The sequence below is a fragment of the Cardiocondyla obscurior genome, linkage group LG03 (genome assembly GCF_019399895.1).
Source record: "Cardiocondyla obscurior isolate alpha-2009 linkage group LG03, Cobs3.1, whole genome shotgun sequence".
Taxonomy (NCBI): Eukaryota; Metazoa; Arthropoda; class Insecta; order Hymenoptera; family Formicidae; genus Cardiocondyla; species Cardiocondyla obscurior.
In genome coordinates this window covers 5,498,776-5,524,049 of record NC_091866.1, presented here as the reverse complement: position 1 = coordinate 5,524,049, position 25,274 = coordinate 5,498,776, and the positions used below count along the sequence as shown (strand labels likewise).

At 39.0% G+C, this 25,274-nt stretch overlaps 2 protein-coding genes across 3 annotated transcripts; one reads left to right on the top strand and one right to left on the bottom strand.

Annotated features, from left to right (window-relative positions):
* Positions 1-177: 177 nt before the first annotated feature.
* On the top strand, positions 178-2,528 carry LOC139113634 (trafficking protein particle complex subunit 12). 2 transcript variants are annotated; one of them, XM_070674924.1, is made up of 2 exons: positions 178-387; positions 470-2,528. In XM_070674924.1, the coding sequence occupies exon 2, from the start codon at positions 524-526 to the stop codon at positions 2,084-2,086; it is 1,563 nt and encodes a 520-aa protein (XP_070531025.1). In that variant the 5' UTR covers positions 178-387; positions 470-523; the 3' UTR covers positions 2,087-2,528. The 2 variants fall into 2 exon arrangements, with proteins under 2 accessions (XP_070531025.1, XP_070531024.1); XM_070674923.1 differs by having other exon boundaries at positions 178-410.
* Zfh1 (Zn finger homeodomain 1) lies at positions 2,527-24,431 on the bottom strand. Its single transcript, XM_070674914.1, has 9 exons — positions 23,334-24,431; positions 12,165-12,481; positions 11,628-11,768; positions 11,233-11,530; positions 10,616-10,971; positions 10,080-10,436; positions 9,624-9,953; positions 9,391-9,553; positions 2,527-9,007 (listed from the first exon to the last, which is right to left on the bottom strand). The coding sequence occupies exons 1-9, from the start codon at positions 23,365-23,367 to the stop codon at positions 8,814-8,816; spliced, it is 2,190 nt and encodes a 729-aa protein (XP_070531015.1). The 5' UTR covers positions 23,368-24,431; the 3' UTR covers positions 2,527-8,813.
* Between the last annotated feature and the right edge of the window lie 843 nt (positions 24,432-25,274).

The following is a 25,274-nucleotide window of genomic DNA, read 5'->3' as shown; positions in this document are numbered from 1 at the left end:
TTTCTAACCCTTCTCGATGTATTTGCCGCGACGGTAACGCCAGGACCATTCGGTAAACGGAATATTTTGCAACTACCAAAATCGATGGTGACATATATATATCAGCATCGATTTTAGTAGTTCCACCAAAAATCCGTCTACCAAATGCTCCCGGCGCTACCGTCGCCTCAAATACATCGAGAGTCTCAAGGTAGTCAATAGGTTATACCTGAGTCTAATGTACACTTTACTTCAATAAAAAAAAAAAAAAAAAAAAAAGGAACTTTCAAGTCGATAGTTGAAAAAACCTACGACAGTTTAATTTACAAAGTGGTTTCCAAAAGTTAAAATAGGATATTGCGAAAAGAACAAATAAACGATTAAGAGACGCAAAGGAAAAAATTTCAAGTGACTATTACTCGGATCGTAATGTAATTAATATTTTACTAAGGTATCGTTAGTCCTTGAAAAATGATTGATTAATTTTTAGGTAGCAATTGTACATTCGACACTTAAAGTAAAATAATCGAATTGCAAGAGAGAAATGGCAGATAACGTCATCAAGGTAAAAGACGGAGACATGGAAAGCACTGTTGATGTCAGCCGTTATTTAAATAACGTGCCCACACCTTTGGAAGAAATTGCTGCATTTCAGAAGCCTGGCTTATTCGACGTGCAATCTGCTACTATAGATCAAGATTACGATCCTTTAACAGTATCGACAAATGCCTTTGACACAGATTCCTCACAAACTTCCACTACCTCTCTGCTGGATTCCACAGTCGATCGAGTTGAACAAAGTGGATTAAATGATGCCTATAGAGACACGTGGATACCATCGGAACACACGCGAAAAATTTTACGATCTATTGCGACTACCGCAACCGGTGCAAGTCACTTGGATCGCGAGAATCTCACGATGCCCGGATTAGCTGTGCAGGGTGACATGCCAGATTTGATAAAAAATGCCTCTATACATTTTCTAGGCGAGGACGAGAACATCCATCGAAACGTGCTCACGGCATCCGACGTTACGCAAGATGAACGCGGTCTGAGAAATCTAATACAGGCTGGCTGCTATCGAGCAGCAATTAATTTATCTGGCAGACTATTAGCTATCTATGCACAAGGATACGGCAAAATCAACCAGCCTAGTAAGCATACGCCACATTCTCTGCAGCTATGGTTCACGAGGTTGTCGTTGCTCGTTAAATTACGGCAGATGGACGTCCTAGAAAACGAGTCAAAGCCCTTTGGTAATTTAGATAAGCCTGATATGTACTTCACATTTTATCCAGAGTTATATGGTACCAGGCCAGGCTCCATGGCTTCGTTTGCATTTAGATTATTACTGACAGAGATCCCATCTTATTACGGCAAATCAAAACAAGCGTTAGAAAATTTGTACAAATTATTGGCGACTGTTAATCAAATTATAGCTAATTTTCAAGCTGGTCTCAGCGGCGACGGAACTCATGTAAGAATCAATGAATCCGATCAGCGGAATGCCATAAAACTTTGGACTGGCAGAAGATCTAGAATTCTGATTTCAATCGTCAATTGCACTATCGGCATGAGAAACTATATTCTCGCGATAGAGATATTAGAGGATCTTTGTAAACAGCCTGATTGGACTACAGAGCAAACTAATATCTTGAGATCAGCCATAGGAAGGGTACATTTATTTCTTGGCGATGTTACAGCGGCAGAGAAATTTCTTGTTCGCGTTAATAAGGAAGAAAAGCCAACAAGCGTCAGGGAGCTGGTCGATAGTGGTTTAATGGCAGTCGCACAGAATGCTTTTCAAGAGGCCTATAACTGCTTTCAATCTGCTTCAGCGGTGGATCCGTCCAACGTAATGTTAATTAATAACATGGCAGTGTGTTTGCTATACACTGGTCAGCTGAAAGCCGCTGTATGGTTATTCGAAAGCATTATCAATAGAAATCCATTGAAAAGTTTACAAGAGCCAATCTTATTAAACATGTGTACGTCGTATGAACTGCACACGACACATTGTAAGCAGCCAAAGTTACACTTATTACGGCAGCTGAATAGATACAAGGGCGACGCGGCGGATATCCAATGTCTGAAACTAGCGATGTAATATTAGTCATGAATTTTTATTGTCAAACATTAACACATTGCGACCCGAGCCTATTGTTTATATAAATTATAAATTGTGATTTAATTTATAAATAAACGTATAACTAAGAAATATTAAAATTAAAGAGTATAGTAAAGATAATTCATGTTACTTATTTTAAATATTTTATCTAAATAAGAAATATTTTAATCTTAAAATGCGTCAACTTGTTTTTACAAAAAATTGTGTTGGATTTAATATTTATTATTAAAATTAAATTTGTACATTCGAAAGTACGATGGATATTTTAATCGACAAAATATTGAAAAATTGTTACTAATGACTTTATGTACCAGCTATGCTTAGAATCGGATCACAAGGCGTTAATCCTCAGGGAAGATGTAAATGTGATATTAATAGGAATAAAACTATAAAATGTTGTTACATATACATGTTACATATACAGGCTCTGAATTTTTTCTTTTATTCTCACGCCATGTCGTCAAATATATATATATGCTATTCATTATGTCCTACTAACTTAAATTTGCTTTGAACTTATATGGAAAGTATATTGCGCATCCCGAGTTTCCCTCCCAGGGTCATCGATCACACACAAGAAACACAGCGGGGCGTCAAAGTAAAATAGCCTTTATTACATCGTGAAACGAGGACAATTTAACGAATGTTCAACAATTGCTATAGTTTTCTCTCCACTTCACACTCTCTCTCCCTCGCTCTATTTCTCTTTCTCATCTTTTTTTTTTTTTATTAATTAATTAATTAATTTGTTCTTTCGCTTGTGCATGTTGCTAAACATGTATGATTTGCGCGCACGTTATTTTCTCTTTTTCCGGTTTTATCTTTTATTACGTTCTTTTTCAATCGAAAGAATACGGATGTCGCGTCCTCCGAAAAAAATATATTATGCAATAATCCGGGTTTTTTTTTAGTTTCTCGTTTATAATAAGCAGGGTTTTCTCAATCGTTCTTTCTGCGCATATCGGTTTCCATGCTTCAGTTTCTCTCACTATTTTCCTCGTTTTCCCGTTTTCCTATCATTTTACTTTTCTTAACTTTATTCTTTAAACTGGCTAGTTTACTCTTTCGCGCTTTCTTTCTTTCTCTCACATTCACATTCACTCTCTTTTCCTCTCTTTTTTCGCTTTTTTCTTATTATCGCGCGATTACATCGTAGCACATTATTACTAGATTATCAGATTCCAAAACTGCATTCTCTCTCGCTCTCTTTCTCTCTTTTTTTTTCTCCCTGCAGAATAAAGGCACGAACTGGCGGAAAAGTCGGCCTAACTGTATAATATTTTCATTTATTTATTATGGATGGAACTTCATGTCACAATACAATTATTTTTTCCATTATTTCCTCTCTTTCCCCACCGTCGTCCCATGGGCCTTACGGCGGTTTCGGCCCGTTGAATTGTTAGTGCCGCGAAAATTAACAACGTAGTGAGCGCAGCGCAAGAACCTCCCCTTGTCGACACATATTAGTTAATTAAATATTTATTTATATTAATTAGACTGCGTATTATTATATACGCCTATATCAAATGCCCATTACCGACAATCGAATTAAGATCGTCATTTTATTAGATTGATACAAGTAACTTTAGACCCTCTCATAAGAAATAATAGATATTTTTTCGGTCACGAGAAGAATAAAAAATTTCTCGCTTTAACCGTGTTCTTCGTTTCACCCCAAATTATTTTTTATTAAAATTAATAAATTTAATATAAATAAAATTTACTATTTCTTGAAAAGTGCAAAATAATTCGTTACTTTCTGTGTACTAAGTATTTCATAAAACATCATAGCGCAAATTTATGATAAAAGAAAAAATTAATAAATAAATAAATAATAATGATGATGAAGAATTTCAACTCGCAAGTATAACTATTGTTTCATTAAATTTTTCATTCAATTTTACGTTATTAATTTTATTTAAATAAAAAAATTAAGAACATAAATATAAGTATAATAATTTGATTTATTATAAAAAAATATGAAGCTAAAATATAAAGCTAAAATTCTTCAAAATAATTTTTGAGAATAATTTATATATATGTGATCATACCCTATTATTTTTTATATTATATAATTGATTTTCTTTATATACCTATAGCAAATTTAAATTCTCGCCATGCATGCAAATAATTCTAATTACGTGCTTCAATAGTAATTTAGAACTATTATGGCTTGTGCAAAAAAAAAAAAAAAAATCAAAGTTATGAAGAGATCTTTAACACGTTTTTGCAATAAACTGCTTCCACATAAGTAAAATTAAGTTCTGCGGAATTTCGCGTGCGCGTCTTTATATTAAAATTTAATCGCAAAATTACATTGCTTGGAACTTGCGCAACGGACACTACATTGTCAAAAAGAAGCCTTCGGGTTATCTCTTTCTCGCCTCTTTCTCTCGCTCGAATACGTTCATACATTTCGCCTTATTATATTAATATCCACATCACTATTCCTCAATTAAATGTAATTGTATATATATATCTAATATATAGTATATACACATTCGTGTATATAATATATACGCCAATTTATATAGTAAATTTATATCTTTTTACGTCTACAATATTTATATAATATATTTATATTTATATATATATATATGTATATATATATATATATATATACTATGGTGTAATATGCGTTTATACGCCGCCTAATCTCTAAAAAGAAACGGTACATTATTGTCTGCGGTATTTTTTTTTGTTTTCGAGAGTACTCATATATATAGTATATATACAATTCACATTTTTGGTATCCGTATAATATAATAAATCAATGAAAAGCTCAATGGCGTGACCATGTAGTATTCATTGAGTACAATAAGTCTGAAAATCCGTGCGCTTCGCGATACTCCTTGCATAATCGATTTAATAATGATCTGCTTTGCAGAGAATAGAGAGAGCGACTCAAAAGAAGCGAAATATTTTTTCGCTACCTCTTGCTGTACTTATCACGATATTTATCTACTGCGATTAACGATTTAAAAACGAGAGTAACTGAGGATGGCACGTATAATTCAAGGAGGATCGTAAAGGTAACTCGGCTCTCGACGAGTGTCGCGCTAACATTTATGTAATTTTTCGTTTATCTTGGCAACTAGGCAAGCTCGGTCGTTCACGGAAGGCATCGTATGGTGCTTATTAAATCGTTGCTTCAACAATCATAACAATTTTCATCGCTCTTATCATTTTCTTTCCCCGCTTATTATTTCTGTTTCTAGTTATAATCTTCGCTGTTGGTTTTTGTTTTATCTCGTTATTGTTCGTTATCGGGAGATAATGTCGATGCACGAAAGCTGACGCAATTTATATTACGCTTTAACTTTTTTTTTTTTTTTTTTCATTTCATTTAGTAGTACGTACATATATTGAGGCAAGCGGGTCGCAAAAGCTCCCGAATCAGAGGAAATATATATATAATATATACTTTATGTATTTATATATATTATCTATACGTATATAATATTGTCTTCGTAAGTTTTCTGCCTTTCCATCCTGATGTTCTAACCCGTTGTTGGTCGTCAAGTTATTTAAAAAATGAAGACAGTAATTAAAGATGCGACACAGTTTCGTTGATTTCAATACCTTTCTTTGAATTCATCGAAATTATATCATCTTTAATTTTTCGGTGCAAACGGTATAAACATTTGTCAAATAATTTGAACATTTATCAAACATCTATCTAATCTAAGAAACAAGACGCGGGAACTACAAGAGATTTTTTTCTTCGTATCTGAAAAAAAAGAGCTAATATTGCAAAATTATTAAAAGAAAAAAAAGAAAAAAAAAAGAAAGAAAGATAAAAAAAAAGTCAAGAAATAAAAAAAACGTATTAAATAATTATAAGTGGTATTCATTAGGAACGACTGTAGCTTGTAACTAAATGAAATGCGATTGAGAATCATTCGTTGCGGATTAAAAATTGAGGAAAAAGAAAGAAAAAAAAACACGGTCCGCATCGATAAAAAATCGTGACGTGCATTTACCGGATGCAAGGAAGAGATCCGTCGCAGCTGAACTCATCCGCTGCTCGATCGCGTATAGTGTACTATGTCACGCGTGTGTCCGCGTATATAATATTACATTATAATTATATAAAAATATATTTCTTAATCGTATAACACTATAATAAATGAGTATTATAAGCATTATATCTGCACATAATTTTACCTTTCTTTCCTTCTTTTTTTCGCATAGTGGTAGTGTTAAACACGATGCCTATCGCGGAAAACCGAAGCTTCTACACGCACGAAACGTCGAGGAAGTACAACCGTGACGTACCGGTTTGCCGTATGCCGCACACGCACCCATGCACATACTCACACACATACACTGGCGCAAAATTTCAATAATACGGTAATATCTGTATCTTTCTTTCCATTATTTTCTTCTTTTTTTTTTATCAATAACAATATCACTTATCACTTGTAGTACTCGTGTAAATAAAAAGACGCATAAACTGTTATAAAATACATTTTCGAGTATTATCAATCTGTAGAGTATATATATAATATACGTCCTTATCTCTCTACGCGTTCGAACGAATAAAATCATATAAACGTCGTAATATAATTTTAATAGTACAATATTGGAAGCATTTAATATCATACTTAGGTGTTACGATTTATTTTCGGGCCTCGGATTTCGGTGAAGAGATTATTGCGAGGTTTCGTGTGTGTTTCTTCGCGCCGCACCTTTCCACAACGTGAACAATGCAAAGACACCGAATATGTGTTATATTCCTGTAGCATCGCATCTAATTTTCAAGTTCACTAATCTCCACCGCACGAAATGCATGTGTTACGTCGATTACGCGCGTTTTAAGAGATCGATTCTAGCTATTTGGCAAGAGCGTCACGGTTTTGATGAAAAGTGCCACGCAGTGCTATTCGTTGCAAGAGAAAAAATATAATGATAAATAAAATGAGGAGGCCCTGAGAAACGGATCCTCGCGGAATGTGTAATGCATTTCACGACGTACTACGTAAATCTCATCGTTTCGAACAACAAATCACGTTGTGCGTTGTAGGAATAACGCGATTAACTTGTCACCTTGTAAGTACAATAGCAAAAAAGAAAAAAAAAAAGATCTCGCATGACATCATCGATCACCGACCCGCATGGCCCTTAAATCCAAACTCGCCCATTTCGCTCTCATTCTCTTTCTTCTTTCTTTCGTCCTATACATATAATAATGTAGAATAATATAATAATATAGCCTGTTTTTCTTCGAGTAAAGTTATTCATTGTAAGGAAGTGGAACATGAGATTCTAATCTCCGTCTTTACAATCGACAAAATTCCTTAATATTAAGCTCAATTAACAGCTGTACCCCAGACATATTTGATTCGGTAAACTCAATATATCCATCTTTACTCGCGTAGAACGAGTATGTTATATACTATGCGCGATCTCCATTCTCATACTGAAATTACCGTTGGAACCTGAGTTCGAAATTATTTGTCAAAATACGCGACACATGACTTCGCGGAGATTAATTGTTTAAGAACATTTTCTTCCACCATTTCGATCATCAAATCGAGCTATATATTATCTTTCTTCCTTTTTATGAATGGATATCGCGCTCCTCATACGGACGTAGCTAACAAATTTGTACATTAATTAGTTTCCTTATTATTGTCATGGTATATATAATATTTTGTTAATAAAAATACTAAAATATTATGTATATTATATTATATATATAATAGATTATTGCATTATGCTTTTTGGTACCGTTATATGCGTTTGGCTTATTTGTCGACGCGCTTGCCGCGAGTAGTTTTCGTTTGTATTCACCGGTTTTCACTTTTTTTTTCCAAGTTTTAAAATAAAATTAATAAAATTTAAGCCAGTTCAGACAATACAAGATGAAACGATACATCACAATTGTGAGATCTAACGTTTCTTTTAACACTTACGTTTTCTGAATGGCATCACTTGAACTGTTTTCCATATTTTTCTTTCACTTTTTTTTTTTTTAATTTTTTTTTCTGAAGTACAAACCGACAAGCAATAACGCCATGGCTTCATAATGTGATGTCGCGCAGCATCTTAAATATATATATTATATTTATAGCTTCACGAAACATCGCGGTGTCTCTTAAAGTTCATACCGCGAGAGGAGGGTAGAAAGGCGTCTAGCGTTTTTTCATAAAAAGGGGTCCTCAACCTCACACATAAAAGAGAGAAAAGTCTACACGTAAAAAAACATAGTCTTATATAGATGACCAGCAAACAAAATGTCAGCAATGTACTAACAATTTGCCAGCAAATTCGAGCAAAATACCGTGACATACCGGTATATGTCTTAAGCTCGCATTCTGCCAGCAGAGCTTGCCAAAATAATTTAATAATTAGATACCAAGCAAATAATATTTAAATCTTTCATATTTAAAATAAAATGGAATATATCCTAATAAAATGTAATAAAATAGTTGACAAACTTAAAGGACAAAGATATACACATAATTTGTCTCAATAAATCAGAAAAATAAAATACAAGTAAAAATATATGTCGATAATATACAAATATATTTGAAATCTATTCAAACTCAATTCAAAGTTAAATTGTTGGAAGATTTCTGATCTTTTACTAATTTTGATTGTTTGTCTATAATAAAACCGCACAGTCTATCTATATAAGTCTATGGAGAAAAAATGTAATTTAGGTAAGCAAGCGAACCTCGAATGAGCAGACGGAGTACTCCTATTCTCTGTAGGGTTTGCAATAAGAATAACGATGATTCATGTGTTGGCTGTAGGAGCCGGAGTGAGAGAAGCGCTTGAGGCACTTGGAGCACTGGAAAGGCTTTTCGCCGCTGTGCAACCGCTTGTGTTCAGTCAGATGATGCTTGTGCTTGAACGCTCTTGGACACTCCACGCATTTGTAGGGCCTTTGCCCTGAAACATTTACCATTAACCATTAGCTAAATTTCATTTTATGTGCATTTGTAGTAATTTTTTTAATCCTAGAAGAAATCATAAAATTATAATTATTATCACTCGACAGATAGTGATTAGTAATTGTAAAAAAAAAAAAAAGCAGTGTAATATAGTGTCAAGTACTTCAAGATAACTCAGAATATTGCTACGAAAGGAAGGAAGGAAGGAAGGAAGGATAGAAAATAAACCTAATCTAACCGGAAAATACAAATATAAGTAAACCGGCAAAACGCTGTCGGCCGTAGATCACTCTGTTGTAATTATCATATGGTTTAAATTAAACTTATAAAAAAAATAAAGCTTACATAATAATATCATAATATATTATTAGTATAACTTACCGGAATGTTCGTATTTATGTCGCGTAAGGGAACTATGTTTGGAAAATGTTTTCTCACACCGATCACAGAAATAAAGACCTTGCTCGTTCTCCGTTGCTGTAGGAGTTATTTCTGATTGTAGTGCAGCTTCGCTCTCACCTTTTGCGTTGATTTGATTTTGATTCTAAAAGTTAATACCCTATTTATAGTCAATTATAAAATTTTACAACTTTATTAACTCTTTTCATTATTACCTTTGCGATTACTTCTCCACTGGAAGATGTGCGCTTAGTTTCAATAGAATCAGTAGCGGTCTCTTCGTCTATGACCAAAGGCGAATCCTCGAGATCGTCGTTGTCAACAGTTGGAGCTACAGTAATATCGTTTTTCTGTTCGCTTGGAGATAAAGTACTTCTATTCGCTGTATCATTTTCTTTAGTCGCCGATATAACAAATGCTTCTTTCTTTGATAAATCTAGAGGCTGTTCGATAATAGTCGAATTTTCCGGAAGTGCTAAAGGTACCAAAGCTGGGGGCATTTTCGATTCCCTTCGATCCCTGGCTCGAGAATTTTGAAACCAAACCTAGAAGTGACATTACGTCATTAATAATTAATTATAATTTATCTCTTAAATATTAGCTGTTTTAACACATAATTTTCAGTTTAATTATTTCAATTCAAACATTAATCTGTCTTTATTTTAGCGTACCTGTACGACGCGAGTGGGAAAATTGATATAATTGGCGATCATGATGATTTCCTCCTTTTTAGGTCGCGGATTAATGGCATAATAACCTTTTAGAACAGCAAGCTGTTCATCATCTATAAGCGACCTAGCCCTGACCCTTCTCGACCCATTATCGTTGTGAGGCTGGTTACTTTCATCGTCATCTTCCGAATCCACCTCAGAACTTTCCTCCGCTTTTCTCTTGGCTGATCTCGATGCTGGTTGATTTATATTTTCGAGTTTCGCAGCTAAACCTTCGCTTTGTGAATCATATTGACCGTCCATTGTGCTCCAGTCTGGATAATGTGTCATTTCACTAGACATTTCGCTATCTTGATCCTATAAACAGAATTTATTTCACAAATTTATATGTATGTTATATAGACGATCTTTATAACTTAATTTTTATAATCTTATACCATTTATTTTCAGGGACAATAAATTAGGTTGTTGCACAAAGTTTTCTTTTATCACAGATTAAATTATAGATAAAAAATTCTAAATTTCTTATTACGTACTTGGTAATCCTCCTCGAATTCCCGTTTCATCGTGGCCGGAGACGTGGAAAGCTTCCGTACGTTCGCTTCAAGCAGTTGCTTCGTCACGGTGGTGTTTACGGTTTCTAATATTCGTCGAACAGCATCGAGCCCCTGCAACGGATCTACTGGCGCAGGAGACTCCTTACCCTCAGTGCCTTCCGTTCCCTCAGAGTCCGCTGTCGATGGACTCATCACTTCCCGATGTGTTTCAAATTGCTCGGTAATATGGTCAAACCGCTTAGCCTGCAATTGATTCAGTAGCTTGCCTATCGAAGATTGTAGAAAGTAATTTCCAAATCCCATGTGAGGCAACAGAGTTGGCACGTCGTAAATACCTAAATATTGAATTAAAGAATTGTAATAATTATTACATAATTTTTAAAAAAATACATGGAATTATTAAAAAAAAAAAGTTTCCTCAAATGTTAAAGCTTTAATAATTTTTAAATTAAAAATATTTAAAATCAATTAGTCAAATTATTAATTCAAAATTCACTCAAATATAAAAGATTATTTCAACTTTTTACTTGTATAAGTAACATATATGTACGATATAAATATAATATATATTTTAGAAAAAATTGTGATAAAATTACCTGCTCCCTCTCTTTGTATTTCTTGATACTCTGAAGGCGATAATTTTGGCAGAATAGGCAAAAACGTATTATTGTTGGCTGCCAGGAGATCGACGTCGCGTCGTCCTGATAACGCTTGATGCGTTTTCTTTTGTCCCCGATCAACATTGCTTATGGTGTTCTGCCTCGATTTTTTCAGATTCATTATCAAGCACTTCTTTGCCGTCATATGGCTCGAATACGATCCAGAATGAGAAAAACGCTTTCCACAATTGTTGCATTGAAATGGCTTCTCACCGCTGTGAATGCGTAGATGTTCCTACAAGCGAAAAGCAAAAATATATTAACAAAACGATAAGCTAATATTACTTATTATAAAAATTATTATTAATCTATTTTTAGTTAAACAAAATTACCTTAAGGTGATGCTTGAACTTGAAGGCCTTCTCGCAATGAGGACATTTAAACTTTCGTAGAACGGCACTTTCATCATGGCTAATCATGTGCCTCTGCAATCGATAGACGTTGGCGAAGGTCTTGCTACACACCTTACAAGACTGACAAATCATTTTAAAATATTAATTAAAACAGATAAAATAATATCTAATAAAATTGTCACACACTTTTATCGTGTTATTAACGATGTTCGTTTGTATATTTGCTTCAACATTTGTTAAAGAAAAAAAATTAAAGAAAAAAAAAAAATAAGAAAAGAAAAGAAAAAGACACAATGCCCTTCTGCCCACCCAATTCTATCTATTGGCATTCGTGGCCCCTTCCATCCCGAATATCGCGTGTGATAAGAGACGAAAACGAGCGCCTCTCGGCGAAAAGCTGACTGCCGCTTTTGCGGGGATATAATCGATAAGTCCGCGCGCGGGATGATGCGAACGAGGGGGCTCACCCCCGCGGAATGGAGTGTGTGTCCTTGACGGGTCATCGTGATCACTCACCACTTGGGAGAACTGGTTGAGATCGTGCTTGTCGATGGAACAGGACGTTTTGTGCGTGTCCTCGAGGTGAAGCTGCAGGACACGGACGTCCCGACAGGGGATGCCGCACTGAGGGCACCTTTCGCCACCCTGCTGCTGCTGCTTCGCGGATGATCCGCCCTCGCTGTCGCCGCCACCACCCAGAGCCCCGCACGTACCGCCGTTGCCGCCACCACCTCCATCGCCGGCAACACTACCACCACCTGCGGTTGGCGCTCCACCCGCGCAACCTCCGCCCGCCTCCGTATCCACGACACCTGCGTCGTCCTCGCTGCAGCCTGCAACACGCGCACACGTGGGTACGGTTTTTTATATTTCGCTTCGGCAGCGCGCCATCGCGCCATCGCGCCAGCCATACGGAGCCGTGCGTTTAAGTGCCGGCGGCATTCTGCAATGCGCGGCACGATAAATAACTTGTTTTCAGCTAGTCGTCCCATAATCGAATCCCCTTAATCACCGCGCCTCACGTTTTTCAATGGAGAACGGAAAATTGTTTGCACGGCGAACTTGACGAAATTAATTCCAACTCGATCCCGTCGCGTTTATACATCATCGTTCTTCCTCTGAAAGAATTTGCCCTAGCTGCATTTGCTGCATCGAGTTCTTTAATCGTTGATGCCCCTTCGACGCGAAAGAAAGTGCGTTTGATAACGCAAGTTTTCGATTCATCGGATTTATCGATGAATAAACACAGGATGTTTTACGTACGAGCAAACATGCAACTATCTTTGCGTTTACTCGCGCAATAAAACCAATTGACGTACTTTTTGCATATCCCGAGGAATATTAAATTCTATCAATTTTATTGTAATCGCCGAATAAAATTCAGTAATTTAATTGCTTTTTCGCAAGATATCGAATAAGTGATGTGTCGCAAGATGGAAACGTGGTCACGGTATCATTCAACTCTAATCAGTAATCAAAATTGCGTGCGAAACCACGCCGTGTACAAATTTCGACGTCACAGAAAAACAAAGATAATCATTTATGTATATTCGCGATCATTGCAGAATCTCGTTTCTGTGCAGATATCATTTCTAACAACACATTTTCTCAACACGTCCTACTATCGTGCCTATCGAGATATATGTATCCCATTCATGAAATTATCAGTCATAATGTTTCTAGTCAATTATAAAAAAAAAAAAAATTATTAAGTCAACAATATTAATATTATTAATTAATTGTACATAATTAAAGCGCCTAAGTTAATACTCAAGTGACAGATCTCCCGCTTTTAAAGCCGAGTTGATTAAAAAATGTAACAATTTAACCTCTATCGTAGCAAATTATTTAATTAATATTATTATACGTGGACATTCGTAAAGTTGTAGGTCACAGACTGGTCGCGTGGGTCTTTGTCATCCGAGATATTAATGTTCTGGCGGCGACGGGAAGCTGCGTGGCGAGACAACGGTGCTGGGGCGGCTATTCGGGATTCCGAGTTTGAAGCGCACGTGCAAGATTGGCGGCGATCAATCAGCTACGCGTATCTGGCGGCTGGGATCGGTTTACACGTGCGATGCGCGGAGTTAATCGTGTCCACCTTCGCCAATTGCCAATACGTAATGGCCGGGTCGCCGCGTCAGTCGCATAATCCCCGGCGTGACGCACGTGCGTCGGTGTGCACACGCATGTGTGGAATGCGTATACGTCCCGCTGGAAAAAGAGACGCGTGCGCGATGGACACAATCGAATCGCGTAGATAGGGCGTAACGCCAAAATGTGAGAGAAAGAAATAACGCGACGAGCACTGCCAAATATTTCGCGGCGCCGCGCTGTTATAAGTTTATACGAGAAATGCACCCAAACGTATTTCTGCATATCCCACCGACGCGTTCATCAATTGACGATGACGACGACGACGACGCGTTGCTCTTTATAGCGGAAAAGAGAGACGGGGGAGAATGCGATTAAACTCGAGAAATTTGTTGGTTGAAACGAATAAGAGATCCGAAACGATTCGAAGAATGATTTTCTTCCTGTCACATTTCCGCCGGGATCACTCAGAGTATTCGTTTTATTTCGAGTAGCTTTTTTTTTTTGTTTAGCGCAGAAATATGGAAATATTTTATAAAGAATGTATACGTATACCACCTATCTCGTGTTTCATGTTATAAAATTAAAACAAATAAATAATAAAAATAAAAAATCAATATCAGGATACGTTACGAATTTTTTTAAGTAATTAAATATTAATCTTACGAGACATATAAGCTCCCATTATAATCTTTACGAATTACGAATCCACGAAACTTTGGCGTCGAAACAGAGTTCCTGTACTCACGGCACGTCCACCTTATACGACTCACGTCAACGAAGTGAAGGAACAACGTTCAGGTAGAAAACAGATCAGTCTAAGAAGTTCCGAAACTCTTGAATATCTTTTCCGCACACGTGCAATCTCTAAAAGTGCAGTCGACTGCAGAAATTAAAAAGATTTTCCGATTCAACGACCGTGATTAAACTGTTAGCGTCGAGTGATTAGCTGATCTTTCCGTTGACGTTGTCGGAGCAGGAAAGATTGAGATTTTTCACAGACAGAAATGAATATTTCGGCTACTACCCCGCCATTGCATATTCTCATTCCGTCTTGGATGGATCACATGTGTTACGCACGTGTTAAGAGGAGAAACCATGACGAAGGTGGAAGCGGGTGTCATTGTTCGCCATAAAGGTGTCACAAGGAACGAACGTTTGAGAAATTAATATAGATGGGTCCGCCGTCAGGGCGGGCGTACGTGCGTGCGTGAAACACGAGAAAACGTAACACATGGCAGAATGTACCACTTACACACTTTTTGAATAAAATTTATTGATAAAGATTCGAGATCTCGATATCTTTCCCTTCTTCACCATCGCTCCCTTCGCTTTTTCTAATTATTATTTCCCACCGATAAATTACTAATCCGATACCGATGCCAACGTCGAGCTGATTGCGGTTGCGTTTAATCAATTAGCAGCGAATTGAATTGACAACGCAAATTAATATTCAATCGGGACGAATTGAAATCCTTTACGTCGCGGGTATACGTACAAATGATAAAGGGCCAATTGTTCCAGACTCTTGATAAACTTTATTTATCAGGTAAATCTCTATCTATCCTTATTTCCGTTTCTGAATAAATTCAATGCGTATACTTTTTAAGTAAATCTACCTATCAGCCTCGAGCCACAGAGAACAAAAAATTATTTTATATTATTTTGATATATTATTTCGATATCCTCGATCACCTTTAAATAATTAATTCTATACATTTCGTAAAATATACCGTAATTCAATACTGATTTTTTATTATATTTATATTTTTTAGTAAAAATTTGTAATATGTTCCCGGGCAGATTTACATTCGGAAGCGAGCGGTTGAGCGTGAAAACCGTATACAGAATTTCTCGTAGCGATCGTACGCGAGGCGAATCTCACCCCGAGCATGGTATATTAATTTCGCGTAGGTAGATAGGAGGAATACACGTGCACATCCCCGGACACGCATACGAGCGCGAGACATTTCCTGCGAAAATGCCGGTCGTAAGTCAATACGTGTAAGTTGCGCGCTGTCGTAATTAATATGCTGTTACATAATAACTTTGCGAAATCGGAAACAACACTCGGCAACGCAATGCGTGGCTCCTAAATACAGACGCAAAACGATCTTCCTAATCTTAAACGTACCGTTTAATTAAGAGAGCTAGAGAATCTGCGCAGCTAAGTGATCCTATCGTCACAGAATTCTTTTTGTGGAATAAATTATTATTCTTTTTTAAGTAAAAATTTAAAATTATTGCATCTCCGACTGATAATTGTTCAAATTTAATTATTTGGTAGTTCAATTGATTTTAATATTTATTTTTAATTAATTTAGAGACTCATTAACTTCATATCTCCCTGCGTATTATTTAAATTAATAATTTTTAGCTGCACCGTTTTTAAGTACGGCTCATTTTTCATCGCGTTTAAGAAGTGAAATTTTTTAATTACCATTACCGATAACTATCGGTGCGCGACAACGCGATCTTTTTCGTTCAACGAAAACGTGATTTTTAAGCGGTATAAAAACAAGCCAGCGGTCGTTTCCAAGCGTTAATCAAGCTACGAGACAAACGGGAAGTTGGCTGTATCTCTCTCGATTGCGTCCGGAGAGCACGCTCACGGCTTCCACGAAGACGAACTTTGCTCGCCGTGAGGCCGATAAGAGACGTCGAAACGGGTCAGAGCCGTGACCTTTCCTGCCTTCCTATGTACGCGGTCCATGAAGCTCCCGCCGTTTGTCGCAGAGCTATGCCGCTTATGCTTTTAATTGCGCGCCCGGCGTAACGAAACGCGATACGCGGCATACCGAAATGACGTTTCGCAATTTATCTCTCCCTGTGCTCCCTTTCTCGCGTAAAAATGACAAGAGTTGCCGCCCTTGCCACGGAAATAGAACACTCCGCGACAGTGCACATTTCGAATGATGCAGCATCAGCGCGCTGCACAGGAGACGACGATACGAATCTCGTATGCGAGAACTACTCGGGCGAGACCGCGAGGAAGAAGCGTCCTAAATTCGGGATAAAAATTATAACGCCGGGTATACGTATACGTGGATTTCGCGCCGAGCGCGAAACGCCGCGCGCGCGTTACGATATCGCGAGGTACTTGGCCGACACTTTATGGAAGGTAAACACTTTTACGAGCCATGATGTAATATTCGACGCAGTTTCGCCATCCACGCGCTTGCCCCTTGCATAGGGCAAGGGTTAACTTCGCCGCGAGCGTTAACGCGAACGATTCGCGCGTAGCGAACGCGAAGGCGAAGCCTTCCCGTGAAACTGTCCCCGAGGAGGATCAGACGCGCCACATATGACGTCAGCGGAATGTGGAAACCGGCGTACGGCAAATTGCGAGCAGCAAATACCGTGGCAATCTCAGATACACTCGGGACGCGACGCGACGCGACGCCGACGAAACGCACGCGGGGCGCGCTGCTGAATCGCGTGACGAAAAGGACGAGATTAATAGAGTCACCTTTTCGTACGTCGCAGTGCCGCATTGCGTAACAACGTCAAAATGCACGATACGTGCGTCTGGGCTCGATTAAATAATATTTATGCGCCAGCGCCGTTCTAACGACGAGAAAATTATCGTGCAACAGAATTTTCACGAGTCGAACGATAAAGTGAAAATTGCTCGGAACAATTGCTTTTACTCGTTTGACGAATCGAGGAATTGCAACGGGAAAAATTGAAACGTAACGTCGAGACTCTAAAACGTTTGAAGAATAACAATTTAATAATTTAACCCTCGAAGAGCGAATGATTCGGTTATCTTCGATTATTCAAGCTTCGTCGTGAAATTCACGGCAAAAGTCGAATCTTTCTTTCTTGATATTTGTATTAAAAAAATTTAAAAAAAATCTATTTTCAGACATTAGTTATAATATACGTATAATAGTATTAGATACACCCCCACGTGTGCGTAAGAGGCGTCATTAAGACGTAAAACCTTGAAGACGATTATCAGTCGGCTTGCTGAAAAATAATATCGCCAAGTCATATTTATCTGTCGCAATAATGCTGATTGACTGTATAGTTATTACAGTGCGTGACGTGTAACCTAATTTCAACGAGTCTCGTAAAGGCACGCGCACGTATATTCGATTCGCGGACGAATTTGCAAGAGGACATTTCCTGGGATTATCTGCGCAGACGACAGCATCAATTGTTCCTCGAGAGTGGGTAGTCTCCGCGACACGCGATTGCAGAAATGTCGTGAAATTTCGCGTACAAAAATCATGACCGAGAAAAACGTAACGGTGGAATTTAAGATTAAAAAAAAAAAAAAAAGAGAAGCGATTGTAATATTTTATCAAAATAATAAACGAGCAATAAATTAGTGTAATTTACAGATACGCGTTATCGAATCGTTAATAAATTAATAAAACAAACAAAGCCATTTTGCGATTGCGTTAGAAGAAATAAAGATGATAACTTATATATTTATCTTCAATTTGATTTATTATCGCCCCTTTATACGTATATACTTTTGGCAATATTTTTTTTATGAATTTTCTTCACTATTGAGAGACTCGATAATTCAACGTTATATAAATTGCTTTTCAAGCTTGCTAATTCACTTGTATTTCCGGAAATATGTTGAAACGTAACGCGCGTCGAGTGAAAATGGCAATTATAATATCACGGTTCTAGCGGCGTCGTGGAATAAGTCGCGTGTTATCGCGTAACAATCGCGCGATTCCCTGAATAATGTGGTCGTTGGCGTTATCGCCGCTGCCCCGATGTGCGAATATCGGCAAGTATTTTGCCGCGGATTCGTCTAGTGGCGTCACGGAAAACCGCAGCTTCCTGCCGTTTCTTATTTTAACGCTGAGATACGCTTATGGTTCGATGCCATCGATTACGCGCGAATTTCCAGCTACTCGTTTAAACGCGCATTCCAACCGCGTGGCGTACGTGACATCATTGGAACGAGAGATGCCGACCAGCGAGGATTTAAAGAGACACTTTACTTATCTCGCTCCGCCATGGCACTTTAAATAATTAATTTATGAATTTATCGCGCAAAGTAACGGCGATTAAAGAATCTCTCCTTATGATAATTAAAGAAGGCAATTTCGTTTGTACGGGCTTCTGACTTAACATGGCAGCCCGGTTTCCTGACGACCGCCCCTATCTATGGAATGCCGATAAAAAAGATGATCGGTGGGCAGGGCCTTAAAAGAGCCGGGGAGGATAGGCGCGCGAGCTTACGTCATCCCGAGAACCGTGGATTAAGCCGTAAAGGCGCGTTCGCACCGAGCCGAAGATACGGACGAACGGGGTCCATGGGTCGCGTGCGTGTGCGTCGCTGCCACGACTGGCACGGTGCTAAGTAAACGATTTCTCGGAGAGGTCATTGAGCCTTGCTAGGGCGCGGGCGGCCGCCATCTTCCAGAACGTTAAAACCACTTCGACGCGCTCCCATAAACGAGCGGCGCGGCGCGCGGTAATCCGCGCGCTGTCCTACCAATCAAAATTATTGAGCAACCGCCGACGGTGCGGGCTGGCCCTGTGTGCGCGCGCCAGGGAACGAGGGAAATAAAACACGCCGAAAATGATCCCGGCGGCGGCGGTATCGCGGCATCAATGAAGGAGAAGAAAGCATGATGGCGGAGAAAAAAAAAAAAAGAGAGAACGGCCACGTGTCTCGCGAGAGATCACCACGTATATCGGGACCGCGCGCGGCGGTCCGCGGCCTCGATTTCAACGACAAAAGCAGAATTTATTTCTCCTTCATTTTAGAAGAAAACGTCATTCGAGCATTTACGGCGTTCCACGACGCGATACTTTACGAAGAGGCATTCCAAAACCTAAAGTTTCATCGGTGTCGCTCTCCCCTTCCTCGTTAATTGCCAATAAGAAATTAAATGAATACAATATTTGTCTATGTTCTATCGTTTGGTTTGGAAATTATTACTCGCTGGCGTGCTAATGTACGGTTCATATTAATGATCTCTTAACGCAATAATGCAGTCGTTTTGTAATGTAACGATGATAACGAATTATTAGAAAACAAGACGCATATAACGAAAATAGGTAAAACGGTTTACACTCGTGAATTGTATATGTATGCGAACGTCATCGCGCAATCGTTATCTGCGAAAGAAATGTTGACGTTTCTTAATTAGCGAGAAAAATACGCGGATAATATTGATCTGACACTATTTTATCCGCAGTAGTCGCGTGAGTCGTATTATCTTGCATAGATCGTCTCGAAAAGCTCACGCTGTTTTATTTCTGAAGCCAAGAAAAGCGACGTATCTAAATTTTTTTTGTCGCTTTAAATGGAAATCATTCGATTAACGTGATAATGATAAACTGATAATGCAATATAAAACGTTACAAGAAATCTAGATATATCTCTAATCATTCACTTCACTCTAAAACACAGGATAAAAATTATCTTTCCGCGAGAACAATGCGCTTCCTGCATGTAAATGCTTATAATATTGCGTAAACAGAATCGAGTTCTATCTTTTTCCTCTCTGAAACTTCCCTGGGAAAGTAACGTCAAAGAAATCAGTTCTGTTGCACTTTCCATAGAATACGATAATTATCTGACTAATGCCTGTTTAAATTAATAATAAATTTTGTTGAAAAGAATCTAATTAATTCAATCCGAAAAAATAACGTTTGACCGATTGTCAGAACTTGAAACCGCATTGTCGTCATTCTCCAACGTTATCATATTAAGTCACATTGTGATTAAACTAGAAATCAAAAGGACTAATTTCGTACCGAAAGAAAATTTATCCATCTATTTAGGCAGAATTTCTAATTTAATTATATTAATTATATTGAACAAGTTAATATAAGTCTACCTATCCGCAAATCATTTTTCGTATCTTTCCGTTTTCTTAAAGAGACTTCCTTAGATTATTTTTTGGTATCTGTACATCTTAGAAATTTTATCAACGCCCTAGCTACGGAGATGCGCAATGAAAATTTTGCTGCTTCGTTTCAATTTACATTTTTCTTTTTTTTTTTTGCGCACGAAAAAATTGTCTAAAGTTAGCCACGTGAGGTACGCCTGTACAGAAACAACGGTGCACGCACAACTTTTGTTTGACTATCGTAGCCGCAGAGACGAAAATAAGAGCCTGCGTTTTCGAGCGCCAATATTAGAAATGGTTAAATATTTTCGTACGGGGCACGACTTGGTTGCTACCTGACTCGGGGTGTAATCACCGGTCACACATCCGCGCCCGCGCGTTATATCAAATGGGCGTTCGCTTAACGCGAGAAGCACGCGAGTTGATTTTCGGCTTTTCGCGAGTCTCGGATTACGTGCCTCGCACGCGCCACTCTTCAAAGATCGAGATTGACACGATCCTCAAAATAAATTATCCGGAAAGTATTATGGAGATTTTCGTTACGCTTTTTAGTAGATTCTTTTTATTTCTCCGCGAAAGAATTTTAGAACACTTAAAAATCTTCCCTCCCTATATTTATAACAATTTAATTTTTTAAACATTATTACGTAAAATAATTTTGCCCCCCCAAAAAAGTATTGATTGAAATCAAATATCATTTGATAAACATATTTATAATTTTTTTTTTAATATGAAGCCTCTCATCTATAATTACTAATTATTTTTAAAACTGAATTACTTTTTTCAGAGATAGCAATATATTTCTAAAAGTACAGGAAATAATATTTGCTAGAAAAGAGAACTCTTAACTAAATAAAAGATAACGACCTTAGAGAAAACTACGATTGAGTTTTCTAATTGAAATACAGTAAAGAATACTAAAATAAATACTATTTTCTCTGGTTGTAATCTCAAACTATTCGGAAAATCACTTAACAGAATTTTGCAGTTTTATTATCACTAGAGACTGAAACTAGAGCTTTCTTTTAAGACAAAAGCAACCTTTCTCATACGAGAAGTCTTTTCAAGAAATTGTGCTAGATTTTTATTCGCATGTCCTACTTTAAACGCAGAAAACTTTTGCACTGCAAATATATTTTCCAATAATTTTATTAAGAAATTTTGCCGTTGTCGTATATTTGTGAAATTAAAAATCAAAATTAATTAATTTACAGCATAAAGTTAACAAATTAAATATTGAAGATTTTCATTAAATCTTATTTAAAAATTGTGCTCGTAAAAAAAAAAAAACAAGTGATATATATACTGAACTTTTGTATAATGAGGGTTGATGTGGGTCTACCAAGGCTTAGAATTGATGGCATACGTATCGCGAGAATAGTAAGACTCATTAATGAGTAAATCGGCCAAGGTAATTCTTGCGTCTTTTATGCATTTGTACAAGGCAAAAGGAATAAAGACAATAAATTGGACAGTGCCACGTAAATATGAGTTAATCCAAGAATTTAAAAGGACACTATGTTATATTATTACCGTCCACTATGTCGATTTCTGTATTTTTAATTTTTTAAACGTTGTACGTAATAACGTAATCCAATCCATTAAGCAAAACAAATCGTAATAAATTATACCAAAGTCTAATATCAAAATTTCAATCGTTTAGCCACGTTAGTGCAGAAAATTATTTATATTTAGATAAAAATCCGTTTCTTTTTTTTTTTCTTTTTTTAAGAAGAACTATATCATTGAAAGATTTTATTCAGATTTTATTTAGACTTATCAGGCTTTAACACTTGGCTGATTTAACTTTTTTTTCATCCTGCATGAAAAATAGAAATAAGAATATCAGATGTCAGACCGGTATCGATTTTCGCGAAATAGGAGACTAGTGGACAGTCAACAGTGGAGTCAATCGCAGATGCTGCCTCGTCCATTAAATACCGCCTTATATCACGCAGGAGATATAGGTCGCGCACGTGCAGCGGCACGCGTTCTGCGAATTTTCCAAGACTCATCGAGTCGAAAACCAGATGACGAAGTTATGCGTCCGCCTACGCGAAGATCGAATTCTACGAGGTGTCTTGACGCGCTTCGTTTAAACTCACACATATCAGAATTCACCGGAGAGATGAATTTAGATGCACGTACTTTTTCATTTAGATTTCAGATTGATAACGGCCAAGTTATTAAAGTTATCTGAACATTCTCGTCAAGCGCGCAAAGATAATTTTGCATATTTTGCTCGTATCTATTAAAGTATTTTTTTTTTACTCCATTAAATAAGCCATAAAAAAAACTAGTACAAAAAATTAATTTAAAAAAGTTTGTCTTAATTTTACTTTTACAGTTAAACCTCATTAAAAAGAGTTTCTTAATTTGCATTTGCATAAAAGTACGTCAATAGGTATAGACACGGTAATTTGGATAATCGTCCCGTGTTACGTATCAGTTTCTTTTTCCGTAATTTGTAAGAATATAATGCATTGAAGCGAGGGATCAATCTCTGACGGGAATCATTCACGCGTTCAAGTATTCTACTACTGCGAAGCACGGTTAGATTTTACTTACAATCCGCACCACAAATGTTATAAAAAATAATTAATTAATTAAGAGAAATAATAAAAATCCTGGGAATAACCCTACCGGGAATAAAAGAGCAATAAAATGTAAGGTATTGCCCGACAATTCCTGTACATTTTTCTTAAGTAGCGATCGATCCCTCGACTTGAAACAAAAGCAACATACGTTTGGAACTTACCTTTGAACGAATTTCGGACGAGAGTCATGCTCATATTCGTGGGAGCCGGTGCCTCGAGGGTTACGTCCGGCGGCTCCTCTTCCTCCTCCTCCTCCTCCTCCTCCTCCAGTTCCGGCTTCGGCTCCTCGACGTCGCGGCCAGGTTCCGTTCTCCGGTGAGGGGAGGCGTCAGCTAGATCTCCGCCTCACGACGACGAGTTCGTTGTCCATCGGCGTTCTAAGGCACAGCGGCGCATCAACATCGCTGCAATATTTCGTTTTTCCCTCGCAAGTCGCCTCGCTCTCGAGTACTTTCAACTTGAGCCTTCGCTGCTCTCGCGATACCTCGTCGCGGCGCGCGCATGCGGATCCACCGTGTTATCACTCCCTTGTCACCCGATCATCTAGCAGCCCTTCGGCCGTTATCGCTGGGCGACTCCGCGGGAATCTATCGCGGCTCGAGACACAGACTGGCGAGCCGAATTGCCCGTCTCATCGTCAGCAGCGCGGCTACGTATACGTGGTCGACGATCGCGCGGAAAAACGGCGCACTACTGCCCGGCGACGACGTTTCACCGGCACTGCCAGCGGACATCGAGAACACGCCACTGCGCGCTGGTTTCCCGAAGCCGATGGCGAGGAAGAGGCACAGGTAAACGTCGAGAAGAACGCTCTTCGATGGACGGAGGGGCTTGCAATTGTCAAAACTGCGCTCCCAGGCCGGGACTTGCCGCCCGCGCGGAGGATTCACGGTCAATGCGAGCGCTACGTGATGCGCGTGGAGAGCGAGAAGAGGCGGATGGATGGATGGATAGATGGGCGGGCCGAGCGCACTGTCCGCCGTCTTTCCTGCAGGGGCAGCTTCCAGGTGGACCGGGGTCCTCGAGGTTTCCGTTGGAGCGCCGGGGACTCGGTTAGCTTCCGAACGTCATTCTTCTCGGTGGCTCTTCTTTCTTTCGAGTCCTCCTCGCCGTGGCTTTGTGGTCTCGTTGTCGGGAACGGTGGACGGTTGAAGTGCGAGGACGACGGCGGCCAGCTACGCTTTGTAAATAATCATCTTCACTCGCGCGCGCGGAAACGCCACCGAAAAGGGGGAGGGGAGGAAGACGGAACGAGAAACAAACGGAAGACCGAGAACAAGGGGAACCGAGAACCGGGGGGGGTGTGGGTGGGAGAGAGAAAACGAGAGAAAAGGGAGAGGCTGCCGCGGGTGTATCGCGCGTAGAATATGGCACCGCTTTTCTTTTTCTTACTCCTCTCGTGTCGCTTCTTCTTTCTTCTCCTCCTCCATCGCCTGCTCTTTTACCTTCTCTTCCCCTCTCTACCGCATTACTTCCTCCTCCACCACCTTCGGCACCTTCTCGTTCGAGCACTACGCACCACCGACCGACGCACGGGAGAAAAAGAGGAAAAAAAAAAAGGGGAACTGCACTCCCGATCGCGATCGTAGCGCGAGAAGATGGACAATGACGGCGGGCGACCACACGCGCGTGAAACCAGCGGCAAGCGAAGACGGAGAGAAAGAGAGAGAGAAAGAGAGAGAGAAGGAAAGGCGGGGGAGGGAGGGACGACGCGAGACGGATGCGAAACGGGCAGAGAGCAAAGAAGGTGCGCGAGACGGGAAAAGCGAAAGAGAAGTGAGAGAGGATGGTGCGCGCGGATGGCGTGTCAAGACATAGCAACGAGATGCGGCGCAAGTAACGAGGCAGAGAAACGGCTCGGTGCGTTACTAGCAGCCTCGCGCCGAGTAGAGAAGCCAGAAGCACCGAGTAAAACGCGATTCACTAACTAACACCCGCGGAGACGGGTCGGGGACTGCTTTGGAGTTTACTATAGGATGGAACACGGATGGCGATGGCGGCCATGTAGCCGTGGCAGCCACCGCCCCCATACTTCTTCTCTTTCGCTCGCCCTCTATCTCCGTCGCGCTCGCGCGTCCACCCTCTCCCCCTCCAACGCAAAC

Bases quoted from the DNA above. Each gene is read 5' to 3' on its own strand.
- LOC139113634 (XM_070674924.1), top strand. From the start codon at position 524: ATGGCAGATAACGTCATCAAGGTAAAAGACGGAGACATGGAAAGCACT.
- Zfh1 (XM_070674914.1), bottom strand. From the start codon at position 23,367: ATGAGCATGACTCTCGTCCGAAATTCGTTCAAAG. The intron at 11,769-12,164 runs GTGAGTGATCAC...ATGATTTGTCAG, and splicing joins TCAACCAGTTCTCCCAAGTG to TCTTGTAAGGTGTGTAGCAA. The intron at 9,554-9,623 runs GTAATAATGAAA...ATTAACTTTTAG, and splicing joins GTGGAGAAGTAATCGCAAAG to AATCAAAATCAAATCAACGC.